The sequence below is a fragment of the Eurosta solidaginis genome, chromosome 3, assembly GCF_040869045.1.
Source record: "Eurosta solidaginis isolate ZX-2024a chromosome 3, ASM4086904v1, whole genome shotgun sequence".
In the NCBI taxonomy this organism is placed as follows: domain Eukaryota; kingdom Metazoa; phylum Arthropoda; class Insecta; order Diptera; family Tephritidae; genus Eurosta; species Eurosta solidaginis.
In genome coordinates, this window is record NC_090321.1 from 190,372,785 (window position 1) to 190,392,907 (window position 20,123).

Sequence of the window (20,123 nt, forward strand, 5' to 3'; positions counted from 1 at the left end):
AAAGAAGAGCTACACACGCTCAAGTGAAGCTTATATAGGCGTGATGAAAATAGATCGATTGAATCATATCACTTCGTTTATACGTTAATCTCAAATTAGCTCAACCAAGGACTCCATAGTATAGGATAGGCTTTAAAATCCAACCCGATATGGTCGGGCTTGGTACCGGATCTGCATCTGGCAAAGGACCATCAACATCGATAACACTCCCCAAGGCCTTCGGGGAGTGTAATTATCGCTACAACAACAACAACAACAACAGTTAGTGGAAGACCGCACGTATATCACAGCATTCTAAATCAAGCATAAAGTTCCATCGAGACCTTCTTCGCTTTCTCCTCTACGTTGAGCCACCAAAACAATTTACTGCCTAGAATCATTCTGATATATTTTGTGCAAGTTTTCTCCTACAGGGTAACCCCTCCAAGGTTAGATCTAAACCCATTCGGGACGTTATAACTTCTAGTATCTGGCTATTTCGAATTGGCGCTCAAACCGATATGAGATGTCTAGATACGTGTATCCCAAATCGCTCGATTCATAAAAAAGCTAATTGTTGGAAGGCACTTTTCCTTTGTGACAACTGCGTACGACGTAAATTTGACGGGCCCACATCGAACAGCCTGACCAGTTAGTTAATTACCGCCGTCTACAGAAGAGGTGGTTCTATGGGCGGAAAATAATTTAAAATGAAAATAAATACGAAGCGCTTTTGGATGGTAAATCGTTTTAGATATCAAATCGATGACTTTTCGATGGGAAATCGACAATACACCCATTACAAATTGGTAACACGTTATTCGAAAAATTTTTCAAAAACATATCGAGTGCTTTTCGAAAAATAATCGATAACATTTTGACAATAAATCGATAATTTTTCGACAACATATTAATAAATTTTTTATAACAAATCGATAACTATTCGTTATTAATTTAGTAACACGCTGATAACAATTAAATAACATTCTGATAAAAAACCGATAACTCAGCGATAGCAAAACAAAACGAATCATCGATAATCCTTTTTAACGATAGCATATTTATAATACTTCCATTAAAAGTCGACAAAAAAATACGCCCATAACCCTTCGATAACGTACATTCTGGATTTCCCCATACGGTGAGCATAGATGTTTACACAGCAATAAAAAGTATATTATTGATACTTCTTACAGATTTTACCTAAACCTTTGGGTCAATTGAATTTTGGGGTTGAAAAATTCGGTGGATATACATATATATGTATATACACACTAGCAGACCCCGCAGACGTTGCTCTTCCCTAACCTTGGTCTATTTGCATATCTCTTAAGAAGTTTTTACCTCTTACCTCACCCCCATCCAGTTCTAGTCCCAGTCCTAATTCCAGTCCCAGTCACAATCCCAGTTCCAGTTCTAGTTCCAGTCCCAATCCCACCCCCAGTCGGCCCCTGGTCCCTTAATACTAATCTAGGCAAAGATCTACCCATATACCAAATTTTAGGTAAATCAAACGATTAATAGAATTTGTTTGAATATATCGGTCCCTGGTCTACTTGCCCCGCTCCACTTTCCCGAAAAAAGTCTCGTAAATACTAATATAGGTAAAGGTCTACCTGTATACTAAATTTCAGGCAAATCGAACCGTGAATATAAATCGTTCGAATGGATCGGTCTATGGTTCACTCCATGGAAAGAATTTTCTATCCGTAAGAATCATTCTCATACCACAAGGAATATTCTAAAAAAAGAACTAGCGAACTCGGTCCAACCGTTCTTGAGATTCGCGCTTACAACGCAGTTTAGCGACTTATTTTTTTATACTCAGCTGAGCAGAGCTCACAGAATATATTAATTTTGTTCGCATAACAGTACCCCGTAACGGCATAAACTAATCGAGTTAGATATAGACTTCTATATATCAAAATGATATGGGCGAAGAAATAAATTCATTTAGCCATGTCCGTCCCTCCGTAAACACGATAACTTGAGTAAATTTTGAGGTATTTTAATGGCACTCATCTCAGATTGCTATTAAGAATGAACGAAATCGGACTATAACCACGCCTACTTTTTCGATATCTAAAATTTCGAAAAAACGAAAAAGTACGATAATTCATTACCAAAGACGGATAAAGCGATGGAACTTGGCGGGTGGTTTGATCTTATAGAAAATTAGTAAAATTTTGGAAAATGTGCACCGCCGACTTTTAAAAGAAGGTAATTTAAAAGTTTTGCAAGCTGTAATTTGGCAGCTGAGTATGTATTGTTCGGTTGCACCCTAACTTAGCCTTTCTTACCTGTTATATTATAGATATACTAGAAGACCCGGCAGACGTTGTTCTGCCCTAAATTTGGCCTATCTGCATACATTTTTTTATAAGTTTTTCCGTTTGACTCTGCCCTCCTCCTCTTCACTTTTTCCTAATCCTTTTATTCACTCCACCCTCCATTTTTTCGCTTCATCTATCTCCAACTTCGTCTCATTCTATCTATTTCTCAATCTCCTTCTCTCTTTTCTCTTCTCTCAATTTCTTCTCATTCTTCTGCATCCCATATTGCCTGTCCCAGAGAGTGGTATGTATTTTATTCCACACGGAATTATATCCGCACCACCTGAAAATATGAGTGACACCACGTATACGTAAAATTTTATTATTACGTATAAACAAATAAAAAATTTGCAATAAAATAATATTGCAACTATAAACTGAGATATAACCTATCTGATCTCTCACGTTAGGTCAAACTACACACGGGTGCAAAACAAATTCAAAATCAGTTCTGTAGTTTACAAGTCCATCGCGGCCGAAAATGTTGTGACACGTGTTTTTTATATATTAAGATATGCACAATTTCGGTCTCTAGTAGGAAGTATTTAAGGCAATATCGACTTGTTAGTTAATGTATGTAGGTGTCAACTATTGTAACAACAAACGCAATTACAAATACACATTTGAAATTTGAAATCTTTTCTACCTTATACATATGTCTATCCTGCTTGCACACTACCTGTCCTTGTTGCAGCAGCATTTCATTGCAAATTGACACGGTCACTTTGTCCTATTCTAATGCGATTGAAAGTGCAATTTTTTTCTCAATACCAAATGCGCATAAATCGAATTTTTTACATAAGAGCTTAGTATAAGTTTGCTCAACTTTCATCAAATTTTTTACCTATTTGTCGAAAATTCGAAATTTTCAGGAACATAAGCATTAAGAATTATTAAACACTCATGAGTACATTCCAAGCCCAAACTTTCTTTAACTTATCTCCCTGTAATCGCCTACTCCCTACTATCAAAAATATATTCGAAGCTCTGCTAGCATTGGGCGTCACTGTGCTAAAGAGAAAGAATTGTTTACAAATGATATTCAAAGCCAAATTGTAGAAATAATGTGGGCAGAAATTGTTAAATAAGTCACATTATGCGTAATTTGTATGTCAATAGAATTAGCAAACATTGACTTGTTTGAATCATTAATGAGCGAAGCGTATTATTGAAAAATTATTAGTATAAATTAGCACCCACAATTGAGCAAAATTTCGATTTTTTCGTGTCTATTGTTTGTTCGAATATTAAGCAAAATTGTTATGATAAAAAGAATATGTACATGCTCTGTATACTTAATAGAATGGAGCGATAAAGACATTTTTTTTTATAATCAGTTGAGCAGAGCTCACAGAGTATATTAACTTTGATTGGATAACGGTTGGTTGTACAGGTATAAAGGAATCGAGATAGATATAGACTTCCATATATCAAAATCATTAGTATCGAAAAAAAATTTTATTGAGCCATGTCCGTCCGTCCGTCCGTCCGTAAACACGAAAACTTGAGTAAATTTTGAGGTATCTTGATGAGATTTGGTATGTAGGTTCCTGGGCACTCATATCAGATCGCCACTAAAAATGAGCGATATTGGACTATAACCACGCCCACTTTTTCGATATCGAAAATTTCGAAAAACCGAAAAAGTGCGATAATTCATTACCAAAGATGGATAAAGGGATGAAACCTGGTAATTGAGTTGAACTTATGACGCAGAATAGAAAATATTTAAAATTTTGGACAATGGGCGTGGCACCGCCCACTTTTAAACGAAAGTAATTTAAAAGCTTTGCAAACTGTAATTTGGCAGTCGTTGAAGATATCATGATAAAATTTGGCAGGAACATTATCCCTATTACTATATGTATGCTTAATAAAAATTAGCAAAATCGGAGAACAACCACGACCACTTAAAAAAAAATTTTTTTAAGACAAATTTTAACAAAAAATTTAATATCTTCACAGTATACAAGTAAATTATGTCAACATTCGACTAGTAATGATATGGTGCAACAAAATACAAAGATAAAAGAAAATTTCAAAATGGGCGTAATTTGTATAAGATAATTTTAATGCCATAAGTCGAACAAAAATTTACCAATCCTTGTGAAATTTGATAGGGGATTAGATTCTAGGACGATAACTGTTTTCTGTGCAAAAGGGCGAAATCGGTTGAAGCCTCGCCCAGTTTTTATACACAGTCGACCGTCTGTCCTTCCGCTCGGCCGTGAACATGATAACTTAAGCAAAAATCGATATATCTTTACTAAACTCAGTTCACGTAATTACCTGAATTCACTTTGTATTGGTGTAAAAATTGGCCGAAATCCGACTATGACCACGCCCACTTTTTCGATATCGAAAGTTACGAAAATTGGAAAAAATGATATAATTCTATACCAAATACGAAAAAGGGATGAAACATGGTAACTGGAGTGGTTTGTTGACGCAAAATGTAACTTTAGAAAAAAACTTTGCAAAATGGGGGTGACACCTACCATATTAAGGAGAAGAAAAGGAAAAAGTTCTGCAGGGCGAAATTAAAAGCACTTGGAATCTTGGCAGGAATACTGTTCGGGGTATTACATATATAAATTAGCGGTACCCGACAGATGATGTTCTGGGTCACCCTGGTCCACATTTTGGTCAATATCTCGAAAACGCTTTAACACATACAGCTACCACCACTCCCTTTTAAAATACTCATTTACACTTTTCATTTGATACCCATATCCTACAAACAAATTCTAGAGTGACCCCTGGTCCACCTTTATGCCGATATCTCGAAAAGGCATCCACCTATAGAACTAAGGCCCACGCCCTTTTAAAATACTCATTAACACCTTTCATTTGATACCCATATCGTACAAACAAATTCTAGAGTCGCCCATGGTCTACCTTTATGGCCATATCTCGAAAAGGCGTCCACCTATAGAACTAAGGCCCACTAGCTTTTAAAATACTCATTAACACCTTTAGTTTGATACCTATATTGTACAAACGCATTCTAGGATCACCCCTGGTCCACCTTTATGGCGATATCTCGAATAGGCGTCCACTTATAGTACTAAGGCCCACGCCCTTTTAAAATATTCATTAACACCCTTCACTTGATACCCATATCATACAAACAAATTCTGGAGTCAGCCCTGGTCCACCTTTATATCGATATCCCTAAATGGTTTCCACCCATAGAACTATGGCCTACTCCCTCTTAGAATACTCTTTAATTCCTTCCATTTGATACATATGTCATACAAACACATTCCAGGGTTACCCTAGGTTCATTTTCCTACATGGTGTTTTTCCCTTATTTTGTCCCCATAGCTCTCAGCTGAGTATGTAATGTTCGGTTACATCCGAACTTAGCTTTCCTTACTTGTTTTTTTGTTTCTGAGGTACTACATCACAACTCGGTAAAATTAAAAACGAACTTATGTTATACCAACTTTGCACAGAAATGAGTAAATTTTTTGCAGTCCTTGGCATAGGCGTTTTCTCATCCTTCTCACATTCGTGCAATAGCGCAATGCGCTTCGATTATACCCTTAAGTACTCTCACTGAAGATTTGTTTAGTTTTAGAAGGAAGCTAATTGTTTTCTTATCCAACATATCCATACCGACTCTGGGTCCTTGCAATCATCACGGTTGGTTCACAGCACGTCCGTTGCCCTCATGTTTCTCGATTTAAGCCCAGCGTCGATCCTATGGAGCTGTCCCCTTTCTTATGTCCATTTTGATCCTTTACTGCTCATCTGATCTGCAAACTCATTGTTCCCTGGGACTCAGCAAATAGGGACATTTAGGTACTTTATGAACGCAAGCGAGGCTCGACATTTCCGTACCATTTTCCGACTATACCGCGTTGGATTTTAATGCCTTCAAGGTGACCTGGTCGTCGACAAAGATCGTTACAATGATGTCTGGGACTGTACTATTCTTAAGCGGCCTCTCTATGGTATATAACTCCGTCTGGACGACATTTTATGAGAGAGGGAGTCAGAACGATTTGATTTACCTTATCCATTTTTGATCCATCTGTGTATATTGTAATACCCATACCACGTGAGATCAGTTGTGAGTTTGTTAAATTGTCCCCTTGTAATTTCATTTCTACACGTTGGATTCCCTGCACGAACACTTGTCGAAACATCATGTGAAAAATAACGTTTTACCCATCCCATGGCGCGCTGCTCACTGCGTCTTACATGTCCAGTCCTGCTACCCTTTGCATATTCTCAATCCTATGTTGATTGCTCTTCTTGTCTTCGTTAATATTGGTCGGATGACTGAGTTGTACATTTCATGTATGATATGCGAAGACAGTCTCCAATTTTATCTGAAAGTTCTTTTGTACTATGCCGCCAAAGCTTTCTTTGATCTCGTTTCAAGTTATGTTTTCCAGCTTAATTTGCAGTCAAGTGTCGCTAAAAGATATTTGGCTTCAGAAGAGAGTTTGATCGTTAAGCCTTGATAAATTAAAGAAGGGGATTTTTTTTTTTTTTTAAGACGACAAGCTCTGTTATTGCCCCCCAGTCCGTTTTGCCCTACTCATGGCAAAATTCCGCAAATTGCTGTATCCATAAAGTGGCTTACTAACTGAGCCAGCTTCCTGAGCATAGAGTGACCCATGCTATCATAGAGCCTTGGGTTCGTGTACATACCCTACAGATGGTATCCGTTTGAACATTGTTTAACGCACTCTCAATGTCGAGCAACGCTGCAAGGTATATTCTTTGCAGTTCAATGTTATCTCGATTTTTAATTTATGTTCGAATGCCATTTGTTGCATTGAAAATAAAATCCAAAACACCCATAACATCCCACTATATTTTTTTCGATTTAGGCAGTTTGGAAAATTGAATTCAGTTAGGTCTTTATTGTAAAAAACTGGACTAATTATTTCATTACTCACTGTGTGATATAATAAGACTGTTAGAAAAATACTAACTGAGATTACCTCTAATTTCTTTGCACTAATTTTAAAATTTAATTTTAAATTAGTTTTGTTTAGAGTTTTAAGATTCCTTCTATGTTCGTTTAATCTCTGTCTCTCGCCTGCTTCGTTTCCAAAAATAAAACTTTTTAAAATAACACCATAATTTTGCTCCACCCTAATATTTTGGTCTATTAAAACTGAGTGTGTTTTATATAAAGTTTGAAGTTAAAATTTCTTTTGTCGCACTAGTTTTACATTCTGTTGCAAATAAAAGCAAAAGTCCAATAATTTTTTGCAGTGAAATGCCGTTTATTCACTACTAAGAATAAGCTTTCCATAGAAACTCTATAAATAATAGCTCCAATTGAATTCTCTTAAATTTTCTTATAGCCATGCATTCAAGCACCTTCATACGCGTATCATCTCTTTTGGCCATCGCCAGTTTAACTTGTTTTACGCTAACCGTTGGAAGTACTTTGCAATTCGATCTACGTGATTTCGAAGCACTAATTCCACGTCGTCGCATCGGTTACATTGCTGCTCGTCATTATATTATCGATGCTCGTTTTGGCACAGCTTTAGCATTTTTACGTAGCCCAGAGTTTTCAGCAACATGGCAACAAATACGTAAAAGTAGCGATTTTGCAGGGCTTGGGGGATTTATGCAACGGAGCAGCAGTGGTAGTGATGATGTTACCACCATCATTGATCGCATATCAAATCTTGTGAGTGCCTTCAATATTGCATCAAAAGTGCCGGTGAACATGATGTTCCAACGTACCGTATCTGATTTTCTTTGCGATGTTGTGCATTAGCTACCACGCGCACGTTTTGTCAGCTTAATGGCACGTAAGGTGCTGAATGGTGGTGAATTTTCGCAGCTTTACAAAATGATGCGAACTAGAGAATTTAAGGATTTGATGCAGAAAACAAAGGTGAGTAGGTTGTTGGGCTTTTTTTTGTTGTAAACATCTTTGCTTGCGGTATAAGACAATCCTGAATGTGAGCGTAGTGTGTATTGCTGGCAGAGTAAAGTAACACTGTGTTGGACTCGTATGCGCTATGGGGGAGTAGAAAATGTAAAAAGCCGTTCACATTGATAAATTTCGCAGGCGGTTTTTGAAAATTGAATGGTGTAAATAGGCGTTCGATATTTGCATGCAACAGAGTTGGTAGGCAGCCGACATTTGAATCCATGCAATTTTTCGTTTGGTGCAACCCTGCCTTCATTTATCGAATTAAATTTAAAAACACTTTTTCTTTTCATTGTAAATGTTTACAAGCAACAAACGTTTCAGCCATGGTATAAAAAAGAAGGTAGTTCCACTCAAAATTTTTTGACGTATTTGGGGATTTTTGAAGTTTCATAATGTAACGAGTTTACTGAAATGCCTCGTATTTGAAACCTGCTTACGTTCGTATCGCTAAACTGTTGAATAAATAACTCTAGTATTCAATAATGCAAAATGGACTTTATTAAAGTACTTCACAATAACACTGATACTTCACAAACAATAGCTTGCTTAAATCAAACTGATTGTCGCGCCTCTACTGTTGCTGCCTTTTATACTCTGTGATTTCCTCGTCGGATCTTCTAGGCGCTTCCAGAATTTAGTTACTGCTATAAATTTATAACTACAGATGCACGTCTATAGCTTCTCATATGCGCGTGTATTTGTGTGCATGTGTTTGTGCGTCTCTTCTCCGCTGCGTTTACGTACATATGTGTAGACATAATGATTGATCTATTGATGTGCATACGAGCCACTGCCTAGCATCGGCTTAGAGATGATAGTATCCCTTATTGCTGCTAATATTCGTTAAAATAATGTTTGCTGTTTTGCTAGAAGCGTTGCCAGACCGTTACTGTTTAAGCCGAAATTTTCGTTTTTCGGGATGGAAATTTCATTCAGGATGAAAACACAATGATCATCTGAAACAATAATAACATACTTTAGCACAATTTATGTCCATACATAGCTATTCAGAATACAGTGAAACATGCAATTTTATTGAATAATAGTGGATAACGACTCATACATTGGTTAATGACTCATATCTATTATCATGCCTCTACAGTGGATATTTCTTAAGGCATGTTGAGAAAAAGTGTACTTACAAAGTCTGCAGTGAGTGGTAGGTGTTTAATTTGTTACGCTTGTTGAATCCTAAAAGGGCACAGAATGTGTTTAGGCGGGGCTTGCCCCAAAGTGACCCCTAGTGCAACGGGCAAAAGAACTCTCATAACTAGTGGCTAACCTGCAGAGCTACATGTTCTCCCTAAAAAATGGTTTAACAATTCCCACCTCAAACGCTACGCTTGAATTATACAATAAGTAAAAATGTGGACTTATAGCCAATTTATCACCATTCAATTTCATAAAAATTGCATTTAAGTAAGAACAATTAGGACTGTGATATAAACTGTAAGATTTAATAATTTAGGTGTAAAGTTTTAATGTTAAAAATATATAATTATGTACAATATAGAATTTTTTTGTCGCAGACGAAAAAGCCTAATTATCGTTTAAGCTTACAATGAACTTATAAAGTGTTATATTTCTTTAGAGTCAATTTATTGTTTACTTTTTAGTTAATTTTATTAACCAAAATAATAAAAGCTTATTTTTAAAAAAGTTTTTTTTTTCTTTAATTTTATTTTTTACTTTTTAGTTCGTTTTATTAACAAGTAATAGAAGCTTGTTCTTATAAAAGCTTTAAATATAAGTATAGGGGGTGAAACAAAAACACATATATCAGTTACATCTGCGTATAATGCGTATTGGAATTTATTAGTACACATTTTATGCGCAGCAACTTCAGAGGTGTATTTAAAGTTTAAAGCATTGTAAATATAAGTATTGAAGTCATGAGCCTGGGTATTCGCGCAATTTTAGTGATGTAAATTGCATGGCGCCAGCGCCAATGCGGTGCCAGCTCAATGGTAGCTCATTGACGAAATTACTCCAAGCGAATTTTTGACGCTTCTTAGTAGTGAGTGCGTAGTACATTTTACTTGCGCTATTGAGTGAAACGACTTTTGTGTGTCAGGCACGAGTTTGGTGTTATTGGCGCTACTGGCAGTGATGACACTGAGCTGTTGACGGTAGCGCTGGTAGTTCAGATTTTAAATCAGAGAAAGAATTGATGACCCGTGTGAATTATTATGGCTTTGGCCGTGTAAATTATTATGGTGTATTTGTATATTTTAGATTTAATGCACAATTAATATTTGTGTGTTTGAGCGGCCAAATAATAACAGTAGTATTGCTAAAGTGCTGCTTAGTTGATGGAATGTCGCTAATTTCTTAGCGATGATCAGCAGATTGTCAATATTTCATTCAACGGACGCGCGAAATTGCCACATCTGCTCAAATTTTCCAAAGATTTTCCATTCTTGATTTAACTTAAGCTGTTATGCCAATATTTTTCAGCCAGCTTTTTTCAAATAGGTAATTTTTCCAAAAGCAAAATAAATTACAGAAAAGATTACAGGGTTAAACAGCCTTAAAAATTCAGCTATGTTGTTTATACACAGAAATACAACAGAGGGTTGTGTCTCCGCTTTTCGCAAGCGATGAGATTCACCACGCGTGACACGTGATTCACCACGTCCAAATATCACACTCCACGGATAGGTACCGGCGTGTTTGTATGGGACTTAGGCTGTTATGCCAAAGTAAATACAAATCTTTACCGATAACTGTGTTATCGATTAATTTATCGAATTCTAACAAAGTAATATTGCCTTGTCATCGGAGTTATACATGTGTGCAAAATTTCAGCTCAATCGGACACCGGGAAGTGTATCAAATTTAACTTGCAAGATTCCATTACAGACAACAAAAGTGAAAGTAAATAAAAGCTTATAAAATACGGGTGGCTCAACTTTCTATTATCAATTTTCGTCATTCAACAGAAATTGAATAGAAACTTAAATAAAGTCAACACCCCTTTGAGAGAAAACTTAGTTACTATAGTATAGAATATGCTATGGCATGGAAAGGAAAAGATAGCTTTGTTATGGGTATGTTAAAGACGAGGTGTAAATAAAGATTGTTATCGAAGCGATATATATTTTTTTTATAGATAACTAAGTTTGATGGTGAGTTATTAATTTGTTATCAAAAATTAGTCGATAATTTATCAAAATTATGTTGATAAGCTACCAAAAAGAAGTCGAAAAAAATATCGGCTAAACTATTTATAACTATATGCTATAGATTTCTTATCGAAAAGGTACCGGCTATTTGACTATACATTTATAGAGTTTTTATAGATCTGTTATCAACGTGTTATCATTTTGCTATGGTATGCTTGTAGATTTCCATATAGCTCTATAGCATATCAGAAATAAGCCTTCACTAGCCGGACCCGTGCGCATCTTGCGCAACAAATAAAAAGATATCATATCAAATATCAACAGAAATCAGCAGTTCTATCAATCAATCATTTAAACTTACATGCGCTTACGCTGCCATCTGGCGAATGTTAGCAACTGCCGGTAATGCAGTGTTAGTTCTAATCAAATATTCCCAATAGTGCCATATTACAAATAGATTTCTTTGTGTGCTCACAATCGTTTATTTGTAACAAATTATTTTAATAAAATATAGCTAAACAAAAGCACTACGACCAATAATGCTCAAAGCTCGCTAATAGCACGAATCCCCATCTTTACAACCAAAACTGTATTTATAGATTTGGATTCCAAATAAGAGCGAAAAAGGGACCTGCACATAAAAACAGCAATTAGACATAAAATATGTGATACTTATAAATAATATTTTATTGTTTACTTTATTTCTCTTTATAGAAATCTCGTAGCCTAGCCGCACCATTACGAAAATTTAATCAGAACTACATTGATGTGGATAACTTGATTTCGATTGGATTCCATGTACTTAGTTGGGGGACCCTAGCTTTTTCGATGGGAAGCAGGTTTTAAGAAAAAAGTTTTTATGGTGATCCCAGTTTAATAAGTTTTAATAACATAGGTAAGAATATAACTAAATTCAAATATTTGTATATAATTGTTTGTTATAAAAAAATGTAATTTATTTATAGAAATTTACAGTTACTTATGAAATGTATGGCTTGATGAAAGTGCGCCTAAAAATATTTACAATTAAAAAAAATCATCAGCGGCGTATTTTAAATTAAACTGGGTGCTTTGGTCTGTTGGCACAATCAATTTTCCTATCAGTTAGGAAAATGGTGGAGGAGGGGGATGGGGAAGATTAAGAAAAAGATAAATAGAACGAGGGAAACGATGAGGAAGAGGAAGGAGCGGAGGAGTAGTCAATTTCATAACATTGCTCCTGGTTTCTAAAAAGGTTTTCAGTTTGCTCGTTCGAAAAAAAAACTTCTGGTAACACTTTGAACTCATTCAGTCTATATCAGATCGTCACGGACCCGCCAGTTCAGCATATCCTAACCTAACTCAAAAATCTTACATTTCGACGGTATAAAAAGCTCCGGGCTTATTCAATTCGATTTTTTAATACCTCACAAATTAGCAACAAATTAGTTTGTAACAAAGGAACCTGCTTCGGCGAATACGAAGAAGACAAGAAGTTTTTCGCATTTTTTGAACTTAAAAATATTTTGAGTTAATCGCTGTTTTGATTTAGATGTGCGATATGATATAGCACTTGCTTAAACGATTTATAAAAAAAAAGCTATCGATGCGTGTTTAATACCCCAGTGCCCTTGCTAGGTATTTCCACATTTGATTAATTTTTATTAAATTTTTTTTTCGTTTTTTTCTTTTTATTTCAAGTAATACTGTTAATACAATTCTGTACCATTAAGGTAACATAAAAAGAGCGCTTCTGCGCAATACCTACCAACTGAAACTCTTCTCACCTACCGCTAATAGAGTGTTACCAGTATTTTGTCGTATACATGCAAAAACATCCTTACCTTCTAGCAATCGTTTATCAGAAAAATATCGCAATGGTTTTATAGTCAATGCCGCAAAAGCAAGAAGGCCAAGCGCAAATCGCGTGCTCCAGAGTAGACGGTGAAACAAATTGAAGTTCACACACACAAACAATATGCACTAATTTTGAATGTATTTTACGGGTGTCCATGGCGAGTTAAATGCCAATGGCGAAATCACAATAGCTATTTATACATTAAACAGCAAATTACCACTTGATTTATCACAAATTATCAGCGCACATAAATCTAAGATGCCCGCAACATCCACTTCCATTTTGTTTTGTTGTTGTATGCATCCAGCCTGCATAATGACTCCCTTTAGTGCATTCAAATGCATGATTGATGTCTCGACGCCAGACAATAAAATTTTCCAAAGGAAATAAGTAGATTCGAAAGCTTTTTGAGTAAATCTAATCGTAAAATGGACTAAAATACTCAATTAACCACTAGAGAAAAATTCAAATAAATTCGTTGAATGGGAAAAAGTTATAAAATTTATTTTAATTGTCATTGTGTGTGTTATAATTCCCGGTACAACAAAATTATAACTTTTTCTTGATACTTTCCGAAAAGTGAGCTTTATTATTATCATTAATTGGCGATTTTTGACGTCTCGTAACAAGTCACGCCAGCTATCCCTTTTTCGCGATAACTAACGCCAATTGGTAGCACTAAAGGAGATCGAGTCTTCCTACTCCTCCCTCTTCCTCTGCTTTCAAACTGCGATTCATGGTCGGAGCATCGTCGTCGCATAACTTGACCTATCCAGTAAAGCTTCAGGGTCTTTATTCGCTGCACTATCCACATATCTACGTGAATCAATACTCACCGTCCGCATAACGGACGTGACCACACATTTTCCGGAGAACTTTTCTCTCTAACACGCCCGTCTTATCTATTATCAACAACGTCCATGATTCGGAGCCATACATCAGCACAGTTATGATAAGCGACTGATAGGCCGTGATATTTGTTCGTCGAGAGAGAATTACATTTTCAATTGCCTTCTGAGTCGAAAGTAGCACTTTCTCGCAAGAGTTAATCTCCATTTTATTTCTAAGTTGACATTGGTTTTCAGTTTCCCAAATAGGCGAGATCCTTCACGATCTCGAATTTAAATTGGTTAGCGGTGATGTAGCTGCCAAGGCTCGACGTGCCGATTCTTGCTTGGATGACAGCAAGTATTTCGTCTTGTCTTCATTAACCGCAAGACCATTGTTTTTGCCTCTATATATAACCCGGAGAAAGTAGAGCTCACGGCACGTGTTTTAGGGAAAATAATATCAATATCATCAGTATACGCCAGCTGTTGTGATTTCTTAAAACAGACTGCACTATTATAAGTAGAGGGCGGCCCCACTCCGTTGGAAGGACCAGGTGGAAAACGATTTAAACCCCCTTGGTGTGACCAATTGGCGCCGGTTGGCGGAGCCAAGAAGAGACTGGCGCGTCTTGTTGGACGGCCATAACCGTTTAGACGGTTAAGCGCCAATTAATTGAGTAAGTACTATTACAGTTTAGCTCTGTTGCTAGAATTACCTTCTCAAGCATTGGTAGCGAAGTTGTACTTATTATAATAGGTCGTGTCCTTCAGTCTTTTGCAGAGGACGCTAGATAAAAACTTCTTGGATTGGGCGGAGCACACTTAAGTTCTCCCCCCTGTCCCCTTCCTGTGTTTGAATCGCTCTGTGGGTAGTCTGCCATTACCCCCCCCCCCCCCCCACTTTTTCCCTTTAACCGGGATACAAGTTTGTCATCGTCGGGTTCCGAAACGTGTTTTCCGCTATCAGCGATCAAGGTTCCAAGTTCGTCTTATACCTCCCACTACAAAAAAAAAAACTCTGTACGTTAGTTACCAGGTCAGAAGTATCATTCCTGCAGATATTCGCACTGGTTTTAAAACCGTTCAGTAGATTTCTCGGGCATTATTCTTACTAACTTGCCTTTGAGCTTTCCACAATGGTTTTTAGGAGTATTATCGATGTCGTCGGTATTTTGGTATCAGCCCGACCATCTTGGAAACGATTTAAAATTACTACATTGAACCTTCTATGCCAATATGCCCTGCTCATAGTCCCATGAAGTGCTTGGGTTCGCCTTACCCTCGCCTCTTTAATATATGTATGATTGGGTTGCGGAAGCTGTAGATCTATCAAACCCTTAAATTCCAATAGGGTTGCCTTATAGGCAGCGCACATTTTTTTGTGACAGCACAATATACCTCAACGTACCAGTTGCGTTATTTAATGAGAAAGAAATGAACCTTCACTGTTCGTTCACACTGTCAGGTCGAAGATTTCTCTCGATGATCAGGTTTGAGAACCCATTGGAGTAATCATCAACTATCTGCTTTGTAAGCAGAAACGTGCACAGGGTAGTGGTCCGAGTCGATATTATGTCCTCGAAGAGTGTGCACATCCAGGACACATGGACTTTATACGACGTGATCTTTTTGATGCCAGGTTATTCAATTGTGCGACAGCTAAGTAGTATGAAATATTCTTTCATGCTAGAATCTGGTATTGTAGATGGCTGAATTTCGGGGCGTGTCGGATTTAATCAAACTCAACTTGTTGGGAGAGCTTACATTGTGGAGCCTAAATTGTGCTTCCGTGCGCTCTCTGGCGTATGTCTTTTCTAGTTTCTTATAAATGTAGTTCTTATTCTTGTTGTCTGCATAATCTGCGTATATGTAAGCGCATGTAAACCCTACTATAAAAAAACTTCGTCTTCAAGCGCATCGCGCTGACACGCTCATTTACAACCGTCAAAGAAAATACTTGGCGGGGTGGTGTTTTTTCCACCATGAAAGTGAATACATTGGCTCCGAGTTGTACTCTTGTTTGTATAAACAAACTCACATAGTAGACGTTGCAAGACCTTATCTTATTTTGCTTGGCCTTGTCCATCGTGCTTTCTGTCTAGCAGTGATTGCTTTGATGAGAACATCAACTAACCAACACTGTCGGGCATCGGTACCGTTTCTCGAACATTCTAGATTCATGTCACTTAATGGTTGTTTTTAAAAGCTTTAAAAGTTCAACGTTTAAGGTTCCTTTAATAATATTTAAAGCGTTACTAAATTCGTATCTTTTGTAGCGTTATTTTCCTATTCAACGAATTCAATATACAGATACAAATTTAAATGTAGATGAAGCAAATAATTCGAGATGAGTACAAGCTTAAGGTCAGGAAAGCAAATTCATATGCGTTTTAACTCAAACTTTCAGAGCTGTACCTATATTGTGACTTAGGTACACGAAAGAAAGTGAGCCTGTCAGCAAGTCACTCTGCTTAGTTGCCATTCAGTTCTCATAGTTCTACTTAAATTAGAAGATGAAAAGTTATTGTAGTAGCTGAATGTGTGATTGTAAGCAAATATACTGGCTTCACGTAAAATGTGTACATATACCTCAAATGCACACATACATATATAAACCTTAATCACATCGCTACTCATTCTATGTAACTTAGAATTCAAGTTGAAAAGCGACCACTTGGCATATAAAATCAGCTACTTCATAGCACCGATGAGTTTTAGTTACAGTTTTGTTTTGGCTGTTAGTCCTCAAACTTTTCAATGCTAAACTACGCTGCAGTCAAAAGCCAAAGTCGTCAGCAAACATTCTAGTTCATTGACTAAAATTTTGTAGGGTTATTCATACTAGTCAGCTTTTGAATAGTTTATTGACTATAACTTTGTGGTGTTATTCGTACTAGTTAGTATTTGAATAACTTATTCGACTAGAATTTCGTCTGCCGGACTCGAGGAAATGCGCGAGTGCTTTCTGTAGCCAATATGCAATGCATACTTCAGTTGAATGCTATATGCATATCGTCCCAATCAAAATGCATACAAGCATAACGAATCGCACTTCACTCTTACCTCAACAGAGGTTAAGGAAGAAATTGCAAAGGCCAAGCATTTAATATTAATAGTCTCAGACGGAAAACCTATGCCGATGGCAAAACACCTTGGCTATGAGTTCATCAATAGAGTAGCACATTTTTTCTACTTGTCGTTGTTGTTGTTGTAGTAGTACTTCGCACATCCAATAGGTGCGACCGATCACAAATTGTCATCAACATCCTCCAAGAAAACTTGCTGGTTCAACAGGGGTGGACCATAATGAGAGGAGTGGTAGAGGTGTTGGTTCCACAATATTATTAAAGAGATGGTTGGTGTCATGTGGGGCACGTTACAGCCAGGCATATGTTTTGTATGTCGTTAAAAGCCTTTGCCATTCCAGAATAACGGAGAATGTCAAGGATAAACCCACTACCAAAGGCCGGAAACCCAGCCAGTATCTAGCGGTATTATCACTTTAGTCAGTAATGAAAACGTTTAAAGCCGTTACGATCCCCTCATTTAAACGAAATTTTTCGATTATCCAACCATCAGCATGACTTCCGTAAAATCCATATCAATACCACCATTCTGAACTTCATTAACACTCATCCTAGAACAGTGCTAGTGCAGCTTGGCCTGCTTTGACGCAGTCAACGATGACTGGCTCGTCCCTTCTCAATTAGATAGATAGATAACTTATTGAGGATTGCGCTGCGACCATTGGTCTATTGTGCTCTCATCCCCTTGACAGTACCTCATCCCAGCCGAGTTCCATGATGAAACCTAGTAGTTCCCTCCGCTTGAGGGTTTTAATGTGGGAATGTTCTGGCCATGATGAGCCCATAAACTTAGCCTTGCGTCTTGAGATTGCGTCGCATTCCAGGAGGATATGGTCCGCCGTCTCTGCTGATCGATAAGAAAATAGGCATGTGTTATTCCGTTACTTTTCAGTTTTTATATATATGTATATATGTAAGAATTTTTTTTTTTTTTTTTAATTTATTCCAAAGTATAATGTATTGAAGTGATAAATTTTAAAGTTATATATGTATACTAGAGCGGATCAAATTTTCTTTCCATCAGGACTATAGCAAAAACGTAATCTACTGATGATTCTAAGAAAAATTTGCTGAAGACACCATAACTCTAAGTCCGATTTCGAGGTCCCGATTTTTGCAAAATAGATATTTAGCCATATGAATGTAGGGTTTGGCCAAACAATCTTCATAGCTTCTGATAGAATTATAGGAAAAATATCATATTGGGCTTACTTTAAAGGCATTTTACGTACATTTTAGAATCTGTATTAATATCTATAGTGTTTTTGAATTTTAGTACAGGTATCAGTCTTAAATTAGCCTAAAATGAACTTTTAACTATCATATTATCATTTCTAACAAATTTCGTTTTAGTAGAAAAAAATTTTCAAAAAATGCTACATATATTTTCAAGTAATAAGCAAAAAAACACAAATTGTATAATTTTAATGTAATTTATTTAAAAAATTATTTTTTTACTTAGACTTGACCATTTTAACGTATTTTTCAAAATAAAAGTAATGTTATGTTATTATTCTTTAAAATCTTTTTTGCTCTCCATTCGTGGTTGTTTTTCACGACTTTCTGCTGTAACAGCCATAACACCTTCACGTGTTTTTTCTATAACACGTTTGGAAATAGATGTTAGTAACTGTAAATTCTCGACGGCTAACTAAAATATAATATCAATTTTAATGCTTTAGATTATACTGATATGATTGATCTGAATAACGATAAATTACTATCTGAACCGGCATTCACAAGAATTATTCCATACGATCACTTGGTACAATTCTTAGATTATGATGAGCCAACACTAGATGATCCTAATATTCCAATGCATATAAAAGGAACAGAAAGATATGTACAGTTGTTATCATCTGTTTCCTAACGTGTTATAGAAAAAAGAACGTGAACGTGTTATGGCTGTTATAGCAGAAAGTCGTGAAAAAAGAAAAAGATTTTAAAAAATATTAACATAACATTACTTTTATTTTGAAAAATACGTTAAAATTGTCAATTCTAAGCAAAAAATAATTTTTTAAATAAATTACATTAAAATTATAAAAATTTTGCTTATTACTTGAAAATATAGGTTTTTTTGTGAACTTTTTTTTCTCCTAAACGAATTCGAAAGAAGAAAAACTGTCTGAAAGAAAGTTGTTGGAAATGTTCTGAACTTATTTAACTGTAAAGAAAAAAAATTTCCATAAGAAATTTTTTAAAAATGATAACATAATTGTTAAAAGTTCATTTTAGGCTAATTTCTCATAATGTAAGCCTGATATCTCTACTAAAATTCAAAAATACTATAGATATTAATACAGGTTGTGAAATGTACGTAAAATACCTTTAAAGTAAGCCCAATATGATATTTGTCCTATAATTCTATCAGAAGCTATGAAGATTGTTTGGCCAAACCCTACATTCATATGGCAAAATATCTATTTTGCAAAAATCGTGACCTCGAAATTAGAGCTATGGTGTTTTCAGCAATTTTTCTTAGAATCATCTGTAGATTACGTTTTTTCTATACTCCTGATGGAAAAAAATCCATCCATACAATTTAAACCGCTCTAATGTATACATATACATACTTCTTATATATATGAAATATAATGAATAAAAAGAATTTGTACAAATTTATATATTTTCAGTTAATTTTTCAACCCGACTAGGACTAGTATATTACCTTGTATGATGCTGGTGCAAATATCGACTAGCATGTCAATGCTGCATAGACTGAGTAGTATGCCAACTGGTATGCTGATGTTGAATAGACTAACTAGTATATCAATTGGTATTTATTTATTTATTTATTTATTATTTAAAGTCGACGACAAACTATGGTCGACTGTATAATATAAAAGATATATAAATATACAACTCAAAAGATAAAATCTAAGATATATAGAGATTTCAACAATGTTATATTACAAACAAAGAAATATTAATGAACATTACTCTTTAATTTCAGAGTATAATAATAATAAGAAATATGAGCAGAAATAAGATCTTATACCGAAATCTTATACTG

At 35.9% G+C, this 20,123-nt stretch overlaps 1 protein-coding gene across 1 annotated transcript; it reads left to right on the forward strand.

Annotated features, from left to right (window-relative positions):
- Window positions 1-7,644: 7,644 nt before the first annotated feature.
- Window positions 7,645-19,838, forward strand: LOC137244804 (uncharacterized). Its single transcript, XM_067774347.1, is given in 3 exon segments — window positions 7,645-8,187; window positions 12,069-12,249; window positions 19,744-19,838. Coding segments are annotated over 2 exon segments (675 nt in total). The 3' UTR covers window positions 12,201-12,249; window positions 19,744-19,838.
- The last annotated feature ends 285 nt before the right edge of the window (window positions 19,839-20,123 follow it).